This window comes from Apostichopus japonicus, chromosome 7, assembly GCF_037975245.1.
Source record: "Apostichopus japonicus isolate 1M-3 chromosome 7, ASM3797524v1, whole genome shotgun sequence".
Classification (NCBI taxonomy): domain Eukaryota; kingdom Metazoa; phylum Echinodermata; class Holothuroidea; order Aspidochirotida; family Stichopodidae; genus Apostichopus; species Apostichopus japonicus.
Window position 1 is genome coordinate 21,993,676 of NC_092567.1, and position 16,933 is coordinate 22,010,608.

The 16,933-nt window shown below is 36.8% G+C and overlaps 3 protein-coding genes across 7 annotated transcripts in view; 2 read left to right on the forward strand and 1 right to left on the reverse strand.

The window, feature by feature from the left end:
• LOC139969745 (scavenger receptor cysteine-rich type 1 protein M160-like) overlaps window positions 1-4,788 on the forward strand; it is a 31,087-nt gene extending 26,299 nt beyond the window's left edge. For all 3 annotated transcript variants that reach the window (XM_071974959.1, XM_071974960.1, XM_071974961.1), the window contains exons 27-30: window positions 1,262-1,576; window positions 2,335-2,655; window positions 3,277-3,386; window positions 4,216-4,788. In XM_071974959.1, coding sequence (XP_071831060.1) covers window positions 1,262-1,576; window positions 2,335-2,655; window positions 3,277-3,386; window positions 4,216-4,401 — 932 coding nt within the window. In that variant the 3' untranslated portion in view covers window positions 4,402-4,788. The remainder of the gene's footprint in view (window positions 1-1,261; window positions 1,577-2,334; window positions 2,656-3,276; window positions 3,387-4,215) is intronic.
• A 1,665-nt stretch (window positions 4,789-6,453) lies between these two features.
• On the reverse strand, window positions 6,454-16,113 carry LOC139969751 (DNA damage-regulated autophagy modulator protein 2-like). Of its 2 annotated transcripts, none has more exons than XM_071974970.1 (7): window positions 15,977-16,113; window positions 14,218-14,370; window positions 13,634-13,701; window positions 13,086-13,222; window positions 12,270-12,450; window positions 10,873-10,958; window positions 6,454-9,928 (listed from the first exon to the last, which is right to left on the reverse strand). In XM_071974970.1, exons 2-7 carry the CDS (start codon window positions 14,349-14,351, stop codon window positions 9,791-9,793), a joined length of 744 nt encoding a protein of 247 aa, XP_071831071.1. In that variant the 5' UTR covers window positions 14,352-14,370; window positions 15,977-16,113; the 3' UTR covers window positions 6,454-9,790. The 2 variants fall into 2 exon arrangements, with proteins under 2 accessions (XP_071831071.1, XP_071831070.1); XM_071974969.1 differs by having other exon boundaries at window positions 15,892-16,042.
• Window positions 16,114-16,268: 155 nt separating this feature from the next.
• The window catches only part of LOC139969747 (histone-lysine N-methyltransferase SETDB1-B-like), a 28,263-nt gene continuing 27,598 nt past the window's right edge, over window positions 16,269-16,933 (forward strand). For both annotated transcript variants that reach the window (XM_071974964.1, XM_071974963.1), the window contains exon 1: window positions 16,269-16,411. The gene's annotated coding sequence lies outside the window, so the exon portion shown is untranslated. The remainder of the gene's footprint in view (window positions 16,412-16,933) is intronic.

Consider the following 16,933-nt stretch of genomic DNA (forward strand, 5'->3'; position numbering starts at 1 on the left):
TATCCGGGAAATTGTGACGCAGTTATAAGATATCCATGGAATACTTTCGTTATTGCTGTTATCTTTGACCACATGGTAGCCTAACACCACACTAAGTCAATGGGAAATCTGCCTAACCGTCGGTTTAAAAAAAAAAATAACACTTTGCGTAGGAACCGGGTAGCATCGTGTCTACGGGCGGGTACCCGGATACCCCATGCAAACACTAAATAATTCCATCTCCTCAAGAGGAAATTTTTTCTTTTTTTAGAAATTATTTCCATGGTACAATACCAATCATTCCCCAAACAAAGACAGGATTATTCATTATGCGTTGGAGAAGTATATGAATTCAAGGACATACAAGTCAGTTAAATGACTGTGTACAAATGGTACTTTCTTGTTCAGTGTGAGCCTTGTGACTGCAGGCATTTACCCACCTTTATTTTCATATAAAGAGAGGACTTCCCTCTTGATTAACATGAACAAAAGAATATCCCAAAGCATTTCTAATGCATATCTCATGTACCATCATGGGTATTTGCCAAGCCAAGATGCGGAAAACTGGGTGAGATTCCTCATTTCGACGTACTAAACTTTTTTACATAATTACATAGCAACCGAAGAATGTATTAATTAACTCACTGCAGCAACAAGGATAGCACCCTTCCAAAGTTACTATCTCAAGAGTTTTGAGGTAACTCTCTTAGTGTTTGATGAAAATTGCAGTAAGGGGTTAAAACTGCATGCCTGAGTTATGAGCTCTGAAACTATGTGTCTCTGTAAAGCAAGTGGTAGGGTTCTTAGTTTTTCCTACGTTAAGATTACACATGTCTTAAGCGGAAAGCTTTCACCATCATGGGTGATAGAGGCATGTCTTTTTACGTCTTGCTTCAAGACAATCTCTCGTGTTAAATTATAACATGTGTACACTGTTAATCTGCCAACAAGTCAAAGTATGTATAATAGAAGACAGGCAGATTCACACATGGTGAGGAGGTTCTTCTTATTGGATGTGAGCTGATCAAATCGTGTTTAAAAAGTGCAGCTAAATTTTCCATATTTGCATATGCAATTAATTACTACAAAAAAAGGCAAAGAACTGTACATTGTTACAACCCGATTTTTTACCTTTTTGTCAATATAAAGGTTATAATAAAAATATATACCCCTAAATTCTGATATTAAGTTAGTAATAAACCTCCAAATTCTATATCTCTCTAGTTTCAGCAAATAATTTAAAAAGCTACATGATGCATTATTTCTGTTTCTATCATTGAAGAGACAAGAGCCAGTGTCTCCTTGGCTGAGAGGATCTCCCCATTCGAAGGTCGAGTCACACTCGAGGTCTCTGGAATGGACAGGTCGATTTGCTTCGAGAACTTTGGCGTTCACGAAGCTGACGTGATTTGTCGTGACTTGGGCTTTGCCAGACATGGCTTGATCACTCCCAAAGCCGCAAGGAACGGAGTTCCAATCAAGGGAACCAAGGTGAAGTGCTCAGGATGGGAAGCTACAATAGGAGATTGTCGTATGGAGTTTCTGAACACTATCAACTGTCAAGATGAATTGGTTGTCATGGTAACCTGCTTACCATGTAAGTCGTGCATTAAAGTTGTTTTTAATACTTGTCACTTATCTTAATTAATGCATATGCTGCCAAGATGAGTCGGTTGTCATGGTAACCTGCTTACCATATTAGTCATTTGACAAATGATATTCATTAACATTCTCACTGATCTTTTAAAAGGATAGGGTTGAGCCTTTTCATATTAATTAAAAGATAACCCAAGAAACACAAAGTAACCCTTCGCCAAAGCATATACGTATCTGATTTACATGCTGAGAGCAAATCACACGTGAAGCTTATCGCAAGCCAAAAACATTTTTGAAAAAGTTTGTATTCAAAATATTCATGTCATATTTTTGGGTTTCACTTTCTTTATGTCAAAGTTCATGCCAAAGAATCTGTGAAATTAACTTCCTGAAAAGTGCATATCTTGGAGATTTTCTGTAATTTTGTCGAAATATTAGCTACATGATGCAAATTAACATACTAACTTTACATGTGCTCTAAGATGATGCATTGAACTTTGCAGGTTTAGATTTATTTTTTTAGACACAATGGTTGTTGAATTGGTATAACCACATGCATAGCTGACCCTTATAGTTAGATGTTCACAGGTTTTAACCCAGAAAGGCATAAAATATCTACCATCTAAGCAAGGACTCTACAATTTTGGCAGTCTGCAGCGATTGTAAAATGAAATTGTTGGTTACTTTTACTGGAATATGCTGCATATGGTTTTTTCATTATTTTTTCCTTCTTTATTTTTCTTTCTTCTTTTGCACCAGGGGAAAATGGAGACATTCGCCTTGCTGATGGTCATATGAACATTGAAGGTCGCCTGGAATATTTTAACGGAGAGTGGGGTACCGTTTGCGACGACAAGTGGGACATTCAGGACGCAAATGTGGCATGTCGTCAGCTAGGGTTCAGCAAAGCCAAGGCAGCCATGACCCAATCGAGCTTTGGAGAGGGTACCGGACCAATTTGGCTGGATGACGTCAACTGTGAAGGATTGGAGAGGATTATCGGAAATTGCCAACAGAACGTCATTGGTGACCATAACTGCCAACATGCAGAAGATGCTGGAGTAGTCTGTGAAATGAGTGGTAAGTTTGACTGATTTTAACGAATTGCGTGGAGGAATTGTCGAGAGGCATCTCAAAGTGGCTCGTTGGTGATATCATCAAATTAACAAAATAAATAACAAAATTGGAAACAATGCAAAATAGCCAATCTGTTAAAAACTTATATACAAAAATTTCAAATTGATGGTAAAGTGTCTTATAAACCACTTCAATGCGTGTGCATTTATCCATTTAAGATGGTGCTAAGTTTGTAGATGCTGGAAGAAAACTTATGGCACCTGTGCCCCCACCTAGCACCTCCCCCCTTCCCACTTTACTGCTAGCCCATCCCTCACTTACTCTTTCAACTAAAGCCTGGTTTACCATTGCTCAATGTACAAAATTATATCGGTGGCAATTTGATGTGAAAAGAATTGTATGGGAAGTCTTTTTCACATGTACTGCAGCTGCCCCTGTTAGTGTGTTATTTCTGGGATAGCTCTTCTGTTACATGCCTGAGCCTATATTACACTCTCTCATAAGATCTGTTGTATGTAACTATGAAATTATTGAAAGGGGTTTACTTGAAAAGCATCTGTTTGCATCGATTTTACTGCACATGAAACGCAATCAAATTGTCGTTTTTTTTTCTTTTCGTCATAGTTCGTCTAACCGGTGGACGTGATCCCTTAGAAGGACGTGTGGAGATTAACTACAATGGAGCTTGGGGTACAGTGTGTGCCGATGGATTTGATATGTTAGCTGCCAATGTGGTAAGTTATACTTTTTGCATCCCAGTAACTTAAAGGCATTGAAGACTCGCCCCAAACCACGTGCTGCCTCTCAAAAAAGTTACATATCTGTTGCTTGCAAGTGAAGTTTTTTTCTTGTCGCTACAAAATGCAAACAGTAATGAAACATGACACCTTGTTATCTTTTATCTAGACCTGAGATGTCCATCGCTGCTATGTACACTGCCGAAGGAACAAACTAGCTATGTGATAATCCACTTGCTGAATTTTACAGCATAAAATAGTGGGAATGTCAGAGAGGGGGTGGGCATGGGGGTGAATGAGGGCTGGGGTTGGGGGAGATGGGTGGAAGATTTTGGGGATACAATGCAGTGAAACAGGTTTGACATTGGGGGGAGCCAGTGGTTAGACCAATGCTCAGTGACCAATGTACGTATCTTGGGGTCGCTTAACAGCCCCTGTCACTTTTGAGAGGTCCAATTGTGAAACCTCGGATGGAATGAAGAGATATTTGGGTTAGTTTTCAAGATTAGGAAAAGTCGGTGGAATGGGTTATCTTATACGGTGATAGCTAACATTTTATGAGCATAAAAGTAGTGGTGTTGTACAGTTTGAAAGAAGAAAGTACGATGGTTTCAAATATGGAGTGAAAAGAATATTGCATCATAGTTAAGATCTGTAGTAAAGTTTCAAAAAATCATGCTGTTAAGAAGTTTCTTTCTCTGGAATGATGGAATCTGGACTAAATCATCAATATTTCTTTGTCTGAGATACGCAGACTCCTAGCTATTTGTTGGTATCCTCCTTGCCTCTCCCTTCACAGTATACTCTCCACTTTGTTCATTATCAGGTTTGCAGACAGGTGGGTTTCACTCGTGCTGTGGACGTCAAGCTGTTCCGACCAGGCACAGGGCCAATCATGTTAGACGAGGTCGAGTGTGAAGGGACAGAAACTCAGTTAGGGTTGTGTGCTCACAACGGTTTTGCAGTAACAGACTGCATTTACGACCAAGATATCGGCATAAGATGCGCATAATTTCATCAGCCTTCCTTTCCTCATTTCCTCAAAAAAAGATATAAACACAAATATCCTCATCATGTTATTTAAGACAGTAACAATTTAAGAAATTGTTGAGGTTTTTTTTTTCCCGTTCAATACATGTAAATCTTTTACTTCGCTTCGCCTCTTCCAAAGCTATGGTGGCTGGTTTGGTATTTTTCTTCAAATGACCAAATCGATAATGAGAAAAAAGTTTTTCACAATCTTCAAGCCAAATGTGGTATATCGAAAAAGAACCGATTCAAGAATTAATTATTAAAATGATTTTACTGTTTGTGAAAAATTGTACAAAGTACAACTTATGTTACTTTTTGTCAATATTAACTAGATTAAATCAATAAAAATACTCAATAAAAAATGAAATTTAGATTTTCCACTTTTTTGTCCATATACTATTATAGTAACTTTTCTCCCAGCTTTTCAATTTCTTGTTGATAAATGAGAAATGTTCCTGTTGGTTGATAGATTGCTTGCATATCAGTTTGCAGACATATAATAAATAAAAAAGTCCCAAGTTTTAAATAGTAAGGAGAAAAGTCGAAAGCTCTTTCTTCTCCAAAAACCAAGCGCAAAATTTCCTGGTTTCTTTGTAACATGTAATTATACTTCAGCTGAAAACCTCTACAAAAGCATTTCAGTTTGTTTTAGGGGTGAACCAAGGGTAAGAGAGGAAGAGTGAACCAAAGATGGAAGGGGAGGGAAGGAGGGGGGCATCAAGGATAGGGAAGGGAGGACAATGGGAGGAAGGGGAGGGAAAGGGGATCAAGGGTAAGGGAGAATGAAGGAGAAAGAAATGGAACAGAGATAGGAGGAAACTGGGGAGGGAACTGGGGAGGGGGAATAAGGGAGGAGGGAGAGAAGTTAAAAGAGAGATTGTTTGTTTGGGTAGGGGATTCATTGAGAGTAGTAAGGGCCAAGATGGGTATGCTGGAAAAGATGAAAGGGGAGGGAAGGAAGGGGGCACCAAGGATAGGGAAGGGGGGAAAATGAAAGAAAAGCAAAGAGATGGAAGCAGAATAGGAGGAAGGGGGAGGGAATGGGGACCGAGAGTAAGGGAAGGGAGAGGAGAATGAAGGTAAAAAAGAGATGGAAGGGAACTGGGGAGGGAAGAAGAGAGGAGATCGGAGAAGTTAAAAGAGGGATTGTTTGTTTGGGTAGGGGAGGTGATTGATTGATTGAGAGTAGTAGGTGCCAAGGTGGGTATGCTGGACCATCCAAAGCACTCAATTCTGCCTAGAAATATAAATAAACCAACTTCTAGGTTGGACTAGGAGGGGTGTATTATTTTCACGAAATGAGAAGTAAACCTTATCTAAACATTTGCCTATGTGATAGAGATAACTATCGCGAACAACTTTCTGAAACAGCTAAGTAGATAGTTGATTCCATTTGTGACATATCTCCAGGTTTAAAATTCCTTTACACACAAGACTAAAGCTAAAATGCATTTTCTTTTCAAAACGTTTACTTCAATGGTAACAAAAAAGATCTCTGTTCTTAATCTTTAGTTTTGAACATGATCGAACTTTGGTTTAAGGACAGGGGCAGTATGGCCCACCGGTTTACTTGCTTGGAACCAGCGCACCACCAGGGAGGGGATCCAAAGACGCTGATTCTCACTTGGATGCGAAATTTTGCTTATTTCATACTAGACACCAAATGTGCCTCTTGTTTCAAGGCCCAAAGAGCTGCTGGTCAGATCACTGAGCTGATTGCCTATGTCCCTGTCCATCCTTATTTTAGTGCCAACCCCTTTTTTTTGGCACCATAAAAAAATGGCAAGGGAAAGTGGGTTTCACCTCCTGGTGGCAGTGGTGGCACTATGACAAAATGGCAGCCTCTTGACACTTTAAATCCTGAACAAACAAAAAAGGAAGCTTTACCCTGAGAGATTTTGAGGGAGAAGAGGTTTTATGGTTGAGGTTAAAGGGACGGCACCCCTCTGTCCCTGTCTTTTACACCAGTGAATATGGATGATATAAAATCAATACACTAGAAATCAAAATAATAACAAGGATTCAAATAAAATAACAAATGCCCAAAAAAACAGCAGATTTATTTTTCTCAACCTGTAAAGGTAAACATTATTAACAATAATATAATTTTCAATAATATTAATTCGATATCACGAAACATGGCAAAGGTTAGTAATACAAAATTTGATCCCTAAATATATGCAAAATTTGATCTTACTAAAATTTCTGTGTGATGACAAACACATAAACACATACAGTAGTTTTATTTACATTCAGACCGAGGACCCCATTGTTTGTTTTTTCCATTGTTCGATATGCTTGTACCCTAACCTGAACAAAACCCCTTAACAATAGGCTTCTGAGGAGTATGTTGGATTGATTCTTTTCAAATGACATCTTGAGGACTAGGAATTCCTTTTGTTGAAGTCCTCGGTCTGGATTTCAAAACAAGTGCTTGCACACAAAAGGTTAGTGGCATTCTATGACATTACTTATCAATAAAAAAATTTTAAAAAATTTGCAGAACATTTTCAAAATCATATTTCAAATGGATATACGTCACATGATTCCATGAAGTTACTTATGACTATGAGTTAAAACAGCTGTGAAGAATTTGAGGCAAGGATAAAAAGTTCAGTGAACTATTTCTCTCCATCAAAACCAGGAGTAACAAACTTTGTTGTCAGTTTTAATTAATTTTAATACTTAATGGCAGAATAAGAATTCTAAAAGATCATCAGTGTTGTCTCAACTTTTATGCAAATTTGGGTATTTTTCCTTTAAATACTCAATACTACTTTCCTCTTTAAAACATGCACATTCCAATCGCAGTGCAACACTTTTTCTGCAACAGAACCTCATAAAAGCTTGATTGCAAATATAGTTAACTATGGGTTATAAACAAAGTTTTAAAAAAAAAATCAAAAACTGTCTCGTTCAGCCTGAGTTAAGCCTATGCTATGAATCCTGTTTTAAGATCAGAAAATACCATGAAAAACGAAGATAAGAATTAACTTATTGATGGAGGTTAACAAAAAATGATTTACTCAATACTACTTTCCTCTTAAAACATGCACATTCCAATAGCAGTGCAACACTTTGTCTGCAACAGAACCTCATAAAAGTTTGATGGCAAATAAAATGAACTATGGGTTATAAACAAAGTTTAAACAAAAAACTGAAACACTGTCTCGATCAGCCTGAGCTAAGCCTATGCTATGAATCCTGTTCTAAGATCAGAAAATACAATGAAAACCAAAGATAAGAATTAACTTATTGATGGAGGTTAACAAAAAATAATTTTCTAAACCAATATTTTTCATCAAAGTGTCAAGTTAAAGATCATGTTAACCTAAAAAAGCTGTTCTTTATCAAACTTGAAGACTATTATTGACGAAAAGCCCAAAAATAGGGGAAAACAAGATAAAAAATTTAATACTAATTAGCCTCAGCCTAGCAAAATGAAAAACTAAATGAAATGGCAACACAGGTACTTCATAATAAATACTGGCGAGTAAAAGCATTAATATAAATGTTGTAAAATCCAATTATTCAAGCACAGGTAATTTGATTATCCAATTTACTGAACCCCCTCTGACTCTCCCCCCCCCCCCCCACCATTAAAAAGCCTCATTCCAAAGTAGAAACAGGTTGGGCAAAATATTGTACAGAGTAGACATATGCATTGTTAAGAGCCAGAGTACATTTTATTATAGTTTCGTTTATTTATTTTTTTTATTATAGTTTCATTATTTTCATTTTAAGGGTGTAATGCAGGCAACAATGAGTGCAAAAATTATTTGGGTAAATTTGAATGAATTGATGATCAGTCAAGAAAGTCAAATAAGTTAAATGTAAGTATGAAGTGACTGTTTTAATTTTATTTAAAAGTATGCAAGTTAATTATAATAAATCAGTCAAGGCAAGTAGAATATAACATTAAAAAGTCATTACAGTCAAATGTTAAGTGAGGGTTACCCCTCTACAGTACCAGAAATAGGGTCAGAGAGGAATATAACTACGCCCTCTCATCCCTTCCCAAAAGTTGAGAGTAAATGCACATTCACAAGTAAATTAATTGTCCTATCAGCAGCCTTAATCAATTGTCCATTGCACAAACCTCTGGAAGCTAACGCAGCATTTTTGGATATTCCTTTCTTCCTTTTAAACAATTGATTGGGGAGGGGGTGGGGTGGGGTGTGGGCAGGGGATGAAATACCCCTTATCCCCTTCCCTGTACCCCTGGCACATTATTCTTGATTTTGTATTTCAATTTCAACATTTTTATTTTTCCTGCTTTCTTTAAATATATGTTGACAGTCTCTAGAAGCAAATATTTAAGATAAATATTTAAATATTCAGAAAGTCCAAAAGTTAAAACTGAATGATGATTGTTTCAAAGGAAAATGTTAAAAAGACGGAATAGATACAGAGTCTCTATTTCAGCAAATTTTCAGCCTATTTCATGCAAAAAACAAACCACTTGAAGCATCTTAGGGGAGAATATCTAAAGCTATGGGAAAATAATACACATGAATTAGTTATACTAAAAACATTACAAGATGTAAAATATTGCCTGCTTAAATTGCCAGTTGATTACATAAAAAAAACATAAAGTTCTTCTGGGTAAGGGATCCAAACCCAAGGGCTTCTACCCCCCACCCCTCTACCCCCCCCACCCCATTCACTTCCAATGTCACTGACTAGCATACCCCTAATAAAACTTTCAAAAAGGCGCACTAGTTTCTGTGCATTACAACATAATAAACTTACACAGAACTTGTAGTAACTCTTCCAAAATAGCGAATTGAGTACGAAATCAGAAGAGTCACTTCCTGACAATAACGACTTTAGCCCCGAATTTTGTATGCAAGTTAGGCTAGTGCCAGATACATCTGGTACATATGATGTGTTGTATGGTATAAAGTTGGTTGATACTTGTTCTGAAAGCATAGAATTATTTTTGGAGGTAGGATGCATAGTTGGTGATATTAATAATACATATTCCTATCTAGGTATGTATAATACATATAACATTTAGTGAGATTTAAAAGACAGCCGATGTAAAGGCAAGGAGTACTTAATATTACCCTGAAGGCTACAGCTTCCTGATATAACAATCCATCAACAACAAAAAAGCTTGATTATTTATCCTAAAGTTATTAATTCTTAAACTAGATCATCGTTGTTGTAGATTCCTACCTGCATCATAGCAATAGGCTCTTTTCAACCTTTGTCTTTCAAAATTCAAAAACAAAATATACAAAAATTTTGATAAAATAAGATAAAATATATAAAAAAAATACCAGACATAAATTTAATGATGGTTCCTTTTCCTTGGCGCTAGAAGAACCCTTTTTGACGCTGTCATCTAAAGATGTAGGATACTCTCAAACCCTTTGAAAGAATCGTAGTTCTAGTACAAGGTCTATGTGTAAAAAGTCGGGTATGTAAGTAACGAAGAATCCCATGAGGGCGACACTCATGACCCACTCGGAGAAAGTACTTACGAGGTGAGCTGTGTACCCCTGTCATGAAAGGAAAAAAAGAGGGAGAGAATTTGTGGTAATTTGTCAGTCAGTTGATTCTAAAAAAATGTCAAATGAGAGATACAAGAGAAAGGAGAGGACATCATGTTCCGCAAGTTAAGTATGTATGTATGTATTTGTATGTATTTTAGTTCCTACGTCAAGCAGGAACTCGTGAAGAAGCCATCATTATCAAAGCTGCAAGCTGACCAAAGCCAAGCTCTTACATTCATATTTAACGTCCGTGATTATGAATTGTCAACAACTCTGTAACCAGACGACATACATTAATCTTGGAGTGACTCGAACTCAAGACCTTATGATTGAAAGGCACCGGTGTTAACCACTGAGCTAATACTCCTAGTCAACATGTGAAAACAATTAAAGGTTTCCCAGACCTGCCAACTCTCCTGGTTTGTACCAGGAGTCTTCCAGGCTTTCAACCCCCCCCCCCCCCCCTTGATTCTCTCTGCACATGTAGTCGCATAAGGCCATAACACTGTCTGTCCGAATCTGACCTATTCTGTGCTGCTGCTTTGGTCACCTTCTAGCTCCTCCAATTAAATTTTTGAGAGCAATCTAACATATCCTCCAAATTCTATATGCCAACCTCCCAGCTAAGAGGTGATTTATAAATTGCTATCAGAAGTGTGCAGCTAATATGCTTTTCACCCCCGTTGGGAACGTGGAGAAAATTCACCTTTGTGTTTGGGGAAAACAATTGTATAAATAGCATCGCTAAGATTAATTAGCCAACATTTAATTTTTACGTAACTCTTATAACTGCATCTTGTTTTTTGTTGAATATTTACCTCAATTTTTTTGAGATGATAAAAATTGTTTATTTTCCTTATCTTCCTGAAAGACATGTTGGCAGCTGGTATTTCCCTCTCCCACCTTCCCCCACCTCAAACTCATCTCCATGGTAACACTAATGGACTTACCCCATCTTCAGGTCCCCAGTAATAGTAAGACTTATGGACATGGTGTTTGTTCCATCCGGCTTCTGCAAAATGTGAACCTACAAGACCTACGTAGATGTGAAAACTAAGGAAATATATTAAATATCGGAGTAACTATCAGAAGGGAACGTTAAGGGTCGTGGTAACGTGTTCAACTAGAATATGGGAGAAACGGAATCGACCTCTGGCCGCAGTGTAATTCTGTACCAAGTTCATCAATACTTAAAGATGTCGCTTTTTCCATGACCCGGGAAGGAATATTTAATATATTAATATGGATATTGAAGTGCTACAAGCATATTGTCCATCTGTTATATCAGAGTATCCTATCAAAGGTAGGCCCGTTATGCAAAATCTCCATAACATGTATCATATTATATATATATATTTGTCGCAGGTTGATATATGGTTGGAGAAAAATATTGCTCCGATATCATATGACGTTACGCAGGTCGCATGAACAGTGGGTTTTTGAAATCCTCCTCTCTGGTTGCAGAAATTTTGCATACAGCCTCTCTGCTCATTTGTGTATTAGATGGAGAGGTATACACTGAATGTGGAATCGTTTGAATCAAACATACTTTTGTGTTTGTGGATTAAATCAATGGTAATTGAATCAAAGATCAATCCAACCAATCACATTGAGCATCCTTCAAAACAAGATTGGCAAAACTGATCTAACTCAAGTTTCAAGGCTCCTACAGATATGTTTACACCAATTGAGTATTATATGAATGAATAATAACAGGTTAAATTAGGCAAATTTCAGCCAAAAAATTTGATCGGACTGTATTATGGTGCTTTAAAATGTAATTAATCAACGACTGGTGAGTTTTTACACAAAGACTAGACTTATTAAACAGTGAACCCATTAGGCTACACACATGATGTAAATTTGTGTTCAATGGTGTAATGGAGTTCATTCTGATACAGATCTAACTCAAGTTTCAAGGCTCCTACAGAGATGTTTACACCAATTGAGTATTATATGAATGAATAATAACAGGTTATAGTAGGCAAATTTAAAAAAAAAATCAATTGAACTGTATTATGCTGCTTTAAAATGTAATTAATCAACGACTTCAGCATCAGGAGAGTTATTACACAAAGACTAGAATTATTAGACTAACAGTGAACCCATTAGGCTGTACACATGGTGTAAATTGGCTAAACATCTTTACCACCAAATCACATTGTCTGTGTTATGGAATTCATTCTGATACTGATAATTCAAAAAGAATATAAAACGTCGGTTTTGCTTTTGGAAGAAGCTAGATTCTTGCTTGGATCAAAATATTTGACCCTCCTAACCTTTTACCGAACTTTATAGGAAATGCATGATGCTTTTGGTTTACTTTCGACTGATGACAAAAGGATACATGACACAAACGAAACAGCTGCGAGAGTCGTCAGGGCCAAGCGGAGATGACAGGCCCATCTTTCATTCAGGTGAAGTCGGTTTATTTTGTATGAGATGTATGTATGAGCAAAGCAATATACGATTCCAAACCCAAACAATAGCAAAGCACCAAGATAGTGGACCTCCATAACGTGAGTGTCCTGAAAATGGTGGGAAAGAAATATCATAAATGGACAGTGTGACAGACACACACATACACACAAACAAGCAAATATAAACAGCAGCAAATGTCAGAAAGATGGAATTTAAACTGGACAATATCAAATCTAATTATGGCCAAGCACAACTGGAATTCCTCTCCCCCCTCCCCCCTCCCCCAGTTTGGCTGATAGAGAAAAGACAAAGAGAGAAGGCTGTATTTACAGTACTTCTTTCTGATTATGCTTCCTTGAAAGGTTTGTATATATATATATATATATATATATATATATATATATATATATAGGGATGTGCCAACGCTGGTCGGCACTGGGCGGCCCCGCCCAGCACTAAAAATTACCGCCCAGCACTGTCTTAAAAATCGTGATTCCCGCCTAGCACTATTTTCATCTTAAATCCCGACATTCCTACAATATATTTCACCAAAAAAAAATTTAAAAATGTAAATTGTTAGCAAAACTAGTGTGTGTGCTTTAACAGTTACACAAGTGCCAGCATTTGGCATCTGAGCACCTACAAAAATCAAAAATTTCTCAAATTTCTCATATGTATATATATATATATATATATATATATATATTTATATATATATATATATATATAAGTCAAAACATACCTGAAAATTAGCCACTAGGCTTCCACCTAGGGCACAGAGGCAACCAAGAAACACTGTCAAACCGTTCAGTCTGTGCAGTCCTAATGTTATAACCATGGAGTCCACCTGCTTGTACCTTAGCATTACTCCCACAAACACTGCAAGTAAGATACAACGGGGAAAAAAAACAATTATTAATAGACATAATTCATTAACATTACACGCAGATTAAAACAAATCAAAAGCAGATCCGATAAATTGTTCTACAAATGTTGATTAGGCTATTTTCTCAAAGCCTTTTTGCAGTAGCTGTCCAAAGATGCATGGTCATCATTTAATTCAAGTTCAAAGTTAATTGAAACCTTGATATATGACTTTCCTACAAAAACTGTATTGTGAGCCATGGTGATGGGTTGTGAGAAGATGGTGGGAAAGGGGGTGGGGGGGGCCTAAGGGGATATGGTATCGGTAATGCAACAGAAAATCGTATTGTAAATAGATGGAGGATTGTTAGATAAAAGCACTTAGCATAAAATGTGCTTGGTGAGAATATTTAACTATGTACTTACTTATCAATGAAATCATATTCAAAAATTGGCCAAAAATGCAGCTTTCTGGGGCATCTCCTCCTGTATCACTATACCAAACAAACATAGAAGAAAGTTCTTTCAAAACAACGTTTTCTCTCATTTGCTATAGTATGACATAGTTACGGTTTCATGATTCATTAAGTTAACCATGCACATTAAGTTTTATTTTGCATTATTCCTGACCGTCTAGTAATGCCCTTGTATTGCACAAATATCTGAATATGCTTTCTTCATTCAATTTCTTCACTCCAATACATTTTGGTGACTCCCACTTTGAATTCCCGGTCATTAATTGGACATCCAAGTTTCTCAATGTCAGTGTATCACATGCTACAGCAGATGGAAACTTACCTAAGTACTTTTAAATATCAATTTTAATCAAGCAAGTGATCTTTCAACTTTAAAGGGTGATATGTATAAAAAATAAATCTGCAAATCCAAATACGCACAAAATGAAGAAACAGAACATTTATTAAAAACACATATGACTACAAATTTATATGTACAAATAATACATATTAAACTAAGGAATGGTGTTGAGTTAAAAACTAATTAATGATTACCTGATGTATGGGAATAGTTTGGCAACATCTCCATGTAAGACTGCTATAGTGTAGCTAGTAACAAGCATTATTGGTCCCAGGATGGCTAAGGCAATGGGCAGGAGAACCAGACACAATCCTCTACAACCCTCCATCTTGAGTCATAAATTATTACTGTAAAACGAGTAAAGATTGTTTTTTTTTGGTTCTGACAGCAATCGCTTTGCAAAGAACACTAATTCATTGAAACGTAACGGTAATCATTTCTGGTCTAAATGTCAACATACTGAAAGTAACTTTCAAACAGTCCTCTCCTAAAATTTCTGACTCATCAATTATACATTGATCAGGGAATAATCTAAGCATTCAAATATTTTGTACCGTAGCACTTTTGTAAGGCTCTGAATTTTGTCTCTAACTAAATGCTTTCGTTATAATGAGTGAAACCGCTGCAACACATCATTGTAGTTATATAGCAATGGCCGGGTGTTACTAAAACGAATGACAATTCATTACACATAACAAATGACAATATGTTGTACACACTAAAAACTTGCGTTGACTAAAACGAATAACAGTGAATGTCAGCACAGACATTTGCTTCAACTGGATATCACAGTACAGATTTGTGGGTATATTAAAGCCACTCAAACTGAGTGGATGCGAAGTGCGTGGCTTACAGGTCTAGTAAAGTACGGACAAGATACAAACGCACGTTATAGTAAGCGAAATTGTAAGTCTGATTTTAGAAAGTAAATTTAACGTCATTCCCGATATTAAATGTTAGAAACTAACAATACTGTAATCTTGAAACGGCTAAAAATTTCAGGAAGAGTCCTTATATTGGACATTTCTATGAATTTTTTTTTTTTTAGGGGGGGGGTGCAAAAGGGACTGGAAAAGGAGAAAATTTGCGCCAGTTTTTCTCTTCTCACCACGGCCCTAGTTGTCATTCGGTGTCATTAGCTGTCATTCAACAATGATTATTAACCCATTAACCCTGTACAAAGTCAACTGTCATTCGGTCATTCACTGTCAATCGTTTTAGTTTGTCCTTAGCAATGTGACCACTTTTGCGAAGCATTTTGGAATGCGATATGGAATAAATTCTTCTCTGTATAAAGTTAACATAATTGTTTGAATTTCTAATTTTCAAGATGTTTAGCCATATAGGAATTGAAATCAGGTTAAGTTGTTATAATTACATTTGGTTGTGGATATAACATCATATACAGCTATTCATGCTGTACAATTAAGACACGTAAACCCAAAAAGTTTGTCTTCTGCAACCGTAGGCTTTTGTTTCCGTCATTTGTAGTAGGTGTAACACACGAAAATTATAATTGATACTGGTTCCACGAAATGTAAACAGTATGCAGTCTTCTAAACACTTTTGAACGTTGTGCTAGGCTATGCATTGTTAATCGTGATATTAAACATTATGTCCAGGCTTTCGGGCAAGGATTTAATGTCTAATCCGAACAGAAAATTTCTTGCCAACTTTGACATGATAGCCTATTTAGCCTTTTGTGCAGCTTTGAATATATGATTAGGCTAAGCACTAGTATTTAGTAATAGTATTACTAGAATATAGACTAGAGTGCGCTTTTGCATGGAAAGTTCATCTGGAACTTTGTAAGACGTTAGACTATGTGTTCGCTTTGCAGTTGGAATGCATCTATTAAAACTACTTACTGATCCTTCTAGAAATTGGTGCCTTACATGAGAGCCGGGAATTCTTCATAAAAAGCTCTTTCTGAGTGTTATTATGTTCACTTACCCAGCCTACGTAAGGTATTGTTGTGAAGCACGAACTGACGCTAAACCGATGCACCGGTCTTATGACATGATATGACGTAATTAAAGTGAAAATAAGAGTTTCCTGTTTGTGAATTTCCAGGCTGTTTTGAAGCATGGACATATATGAAGATAAAATGCTCATTACAAACTCCTCAAAAACAAAGCAATTCCTTTTAGTATGGATTATTCGAAAGATTTCAACTAAAGCATAAGGCTAGCTAGTTAGTTTTATTCCCGACCCTGCCCTTTTTGCGTCCCATAAAATTGATACGATTCGATAGTATGTGTATGTCACAGTGATGTGTATGTACGTTCGTACACACCGTATATACCGAATCTGGAAATTATCAAAGAAGACGGCATAGTGTAGGCACAAAGCGAAGGTCACTTGCGGATATCCGTTCTCAAGCACAAAGTGAGAAAACCAAATGTTTTGCCACTTTTTTGGCGCTTTAAGCCATGTTTTGTTGTACTTGAAAATCACAAAGGATCCACAAACGGCTATATTGTAAAGTGTAACGTTAGTAAATACGCTTAGGCTGTACGATAAGTTATCAATGGCCTGCCCCTAGGCTAGCCAACTGAATACATTGTCAGTAACTTCCAAACAATACAAGTACCCTAGCCACTACAGGTTCCACCAAATATTAGTTACGCGAAATGTGTATATGTATTAAGCAATAGACCTATGGAGTTCAGATGTCATTTGAAGTATGCAGAGTGTAAATGTGAAAATGCGGTAGGCCTGCCCTTAGGGCCTTAGTACAGTAGTATCTCAAGAATAGGAATATGGAGGGATATCATACTTTATACGTTGCTTTTGGCTATTGACTTCTACAAATGCATGTATGAAACCGCAACCTAAAGAAGTTAATTTACTGTGGCTCTCATTTGTACTATGAGTAAAAAAAAACTTACTTATTATGTGTAGGTGAGG

Excerpts from the sequence above, each read along its gene's own strand:
- LOC139969751 (XM_071974970.1), bottom strand. The coding sequence starts at position 14,351 with ATGGAGGGTTGTAGAGGATTGTGTCTGGTTCTCCTGCCCATTGCCTTA. Across the intron at positions 13,702-14,217 it reads AAACTATTCCCATACATCAG|TGATACAGGAGGAGATGCCC; the intron begins GTAATCATTAAT and ends TGTTTGGTATAG. Across the intron at positions 13,223-13,633 it reads GAATATGATTTCATTGATAA|TGTTTGTGGGAGTAATGCTA; the intron begins GTAAGTACATAG and ends TCTTACTTGCAG.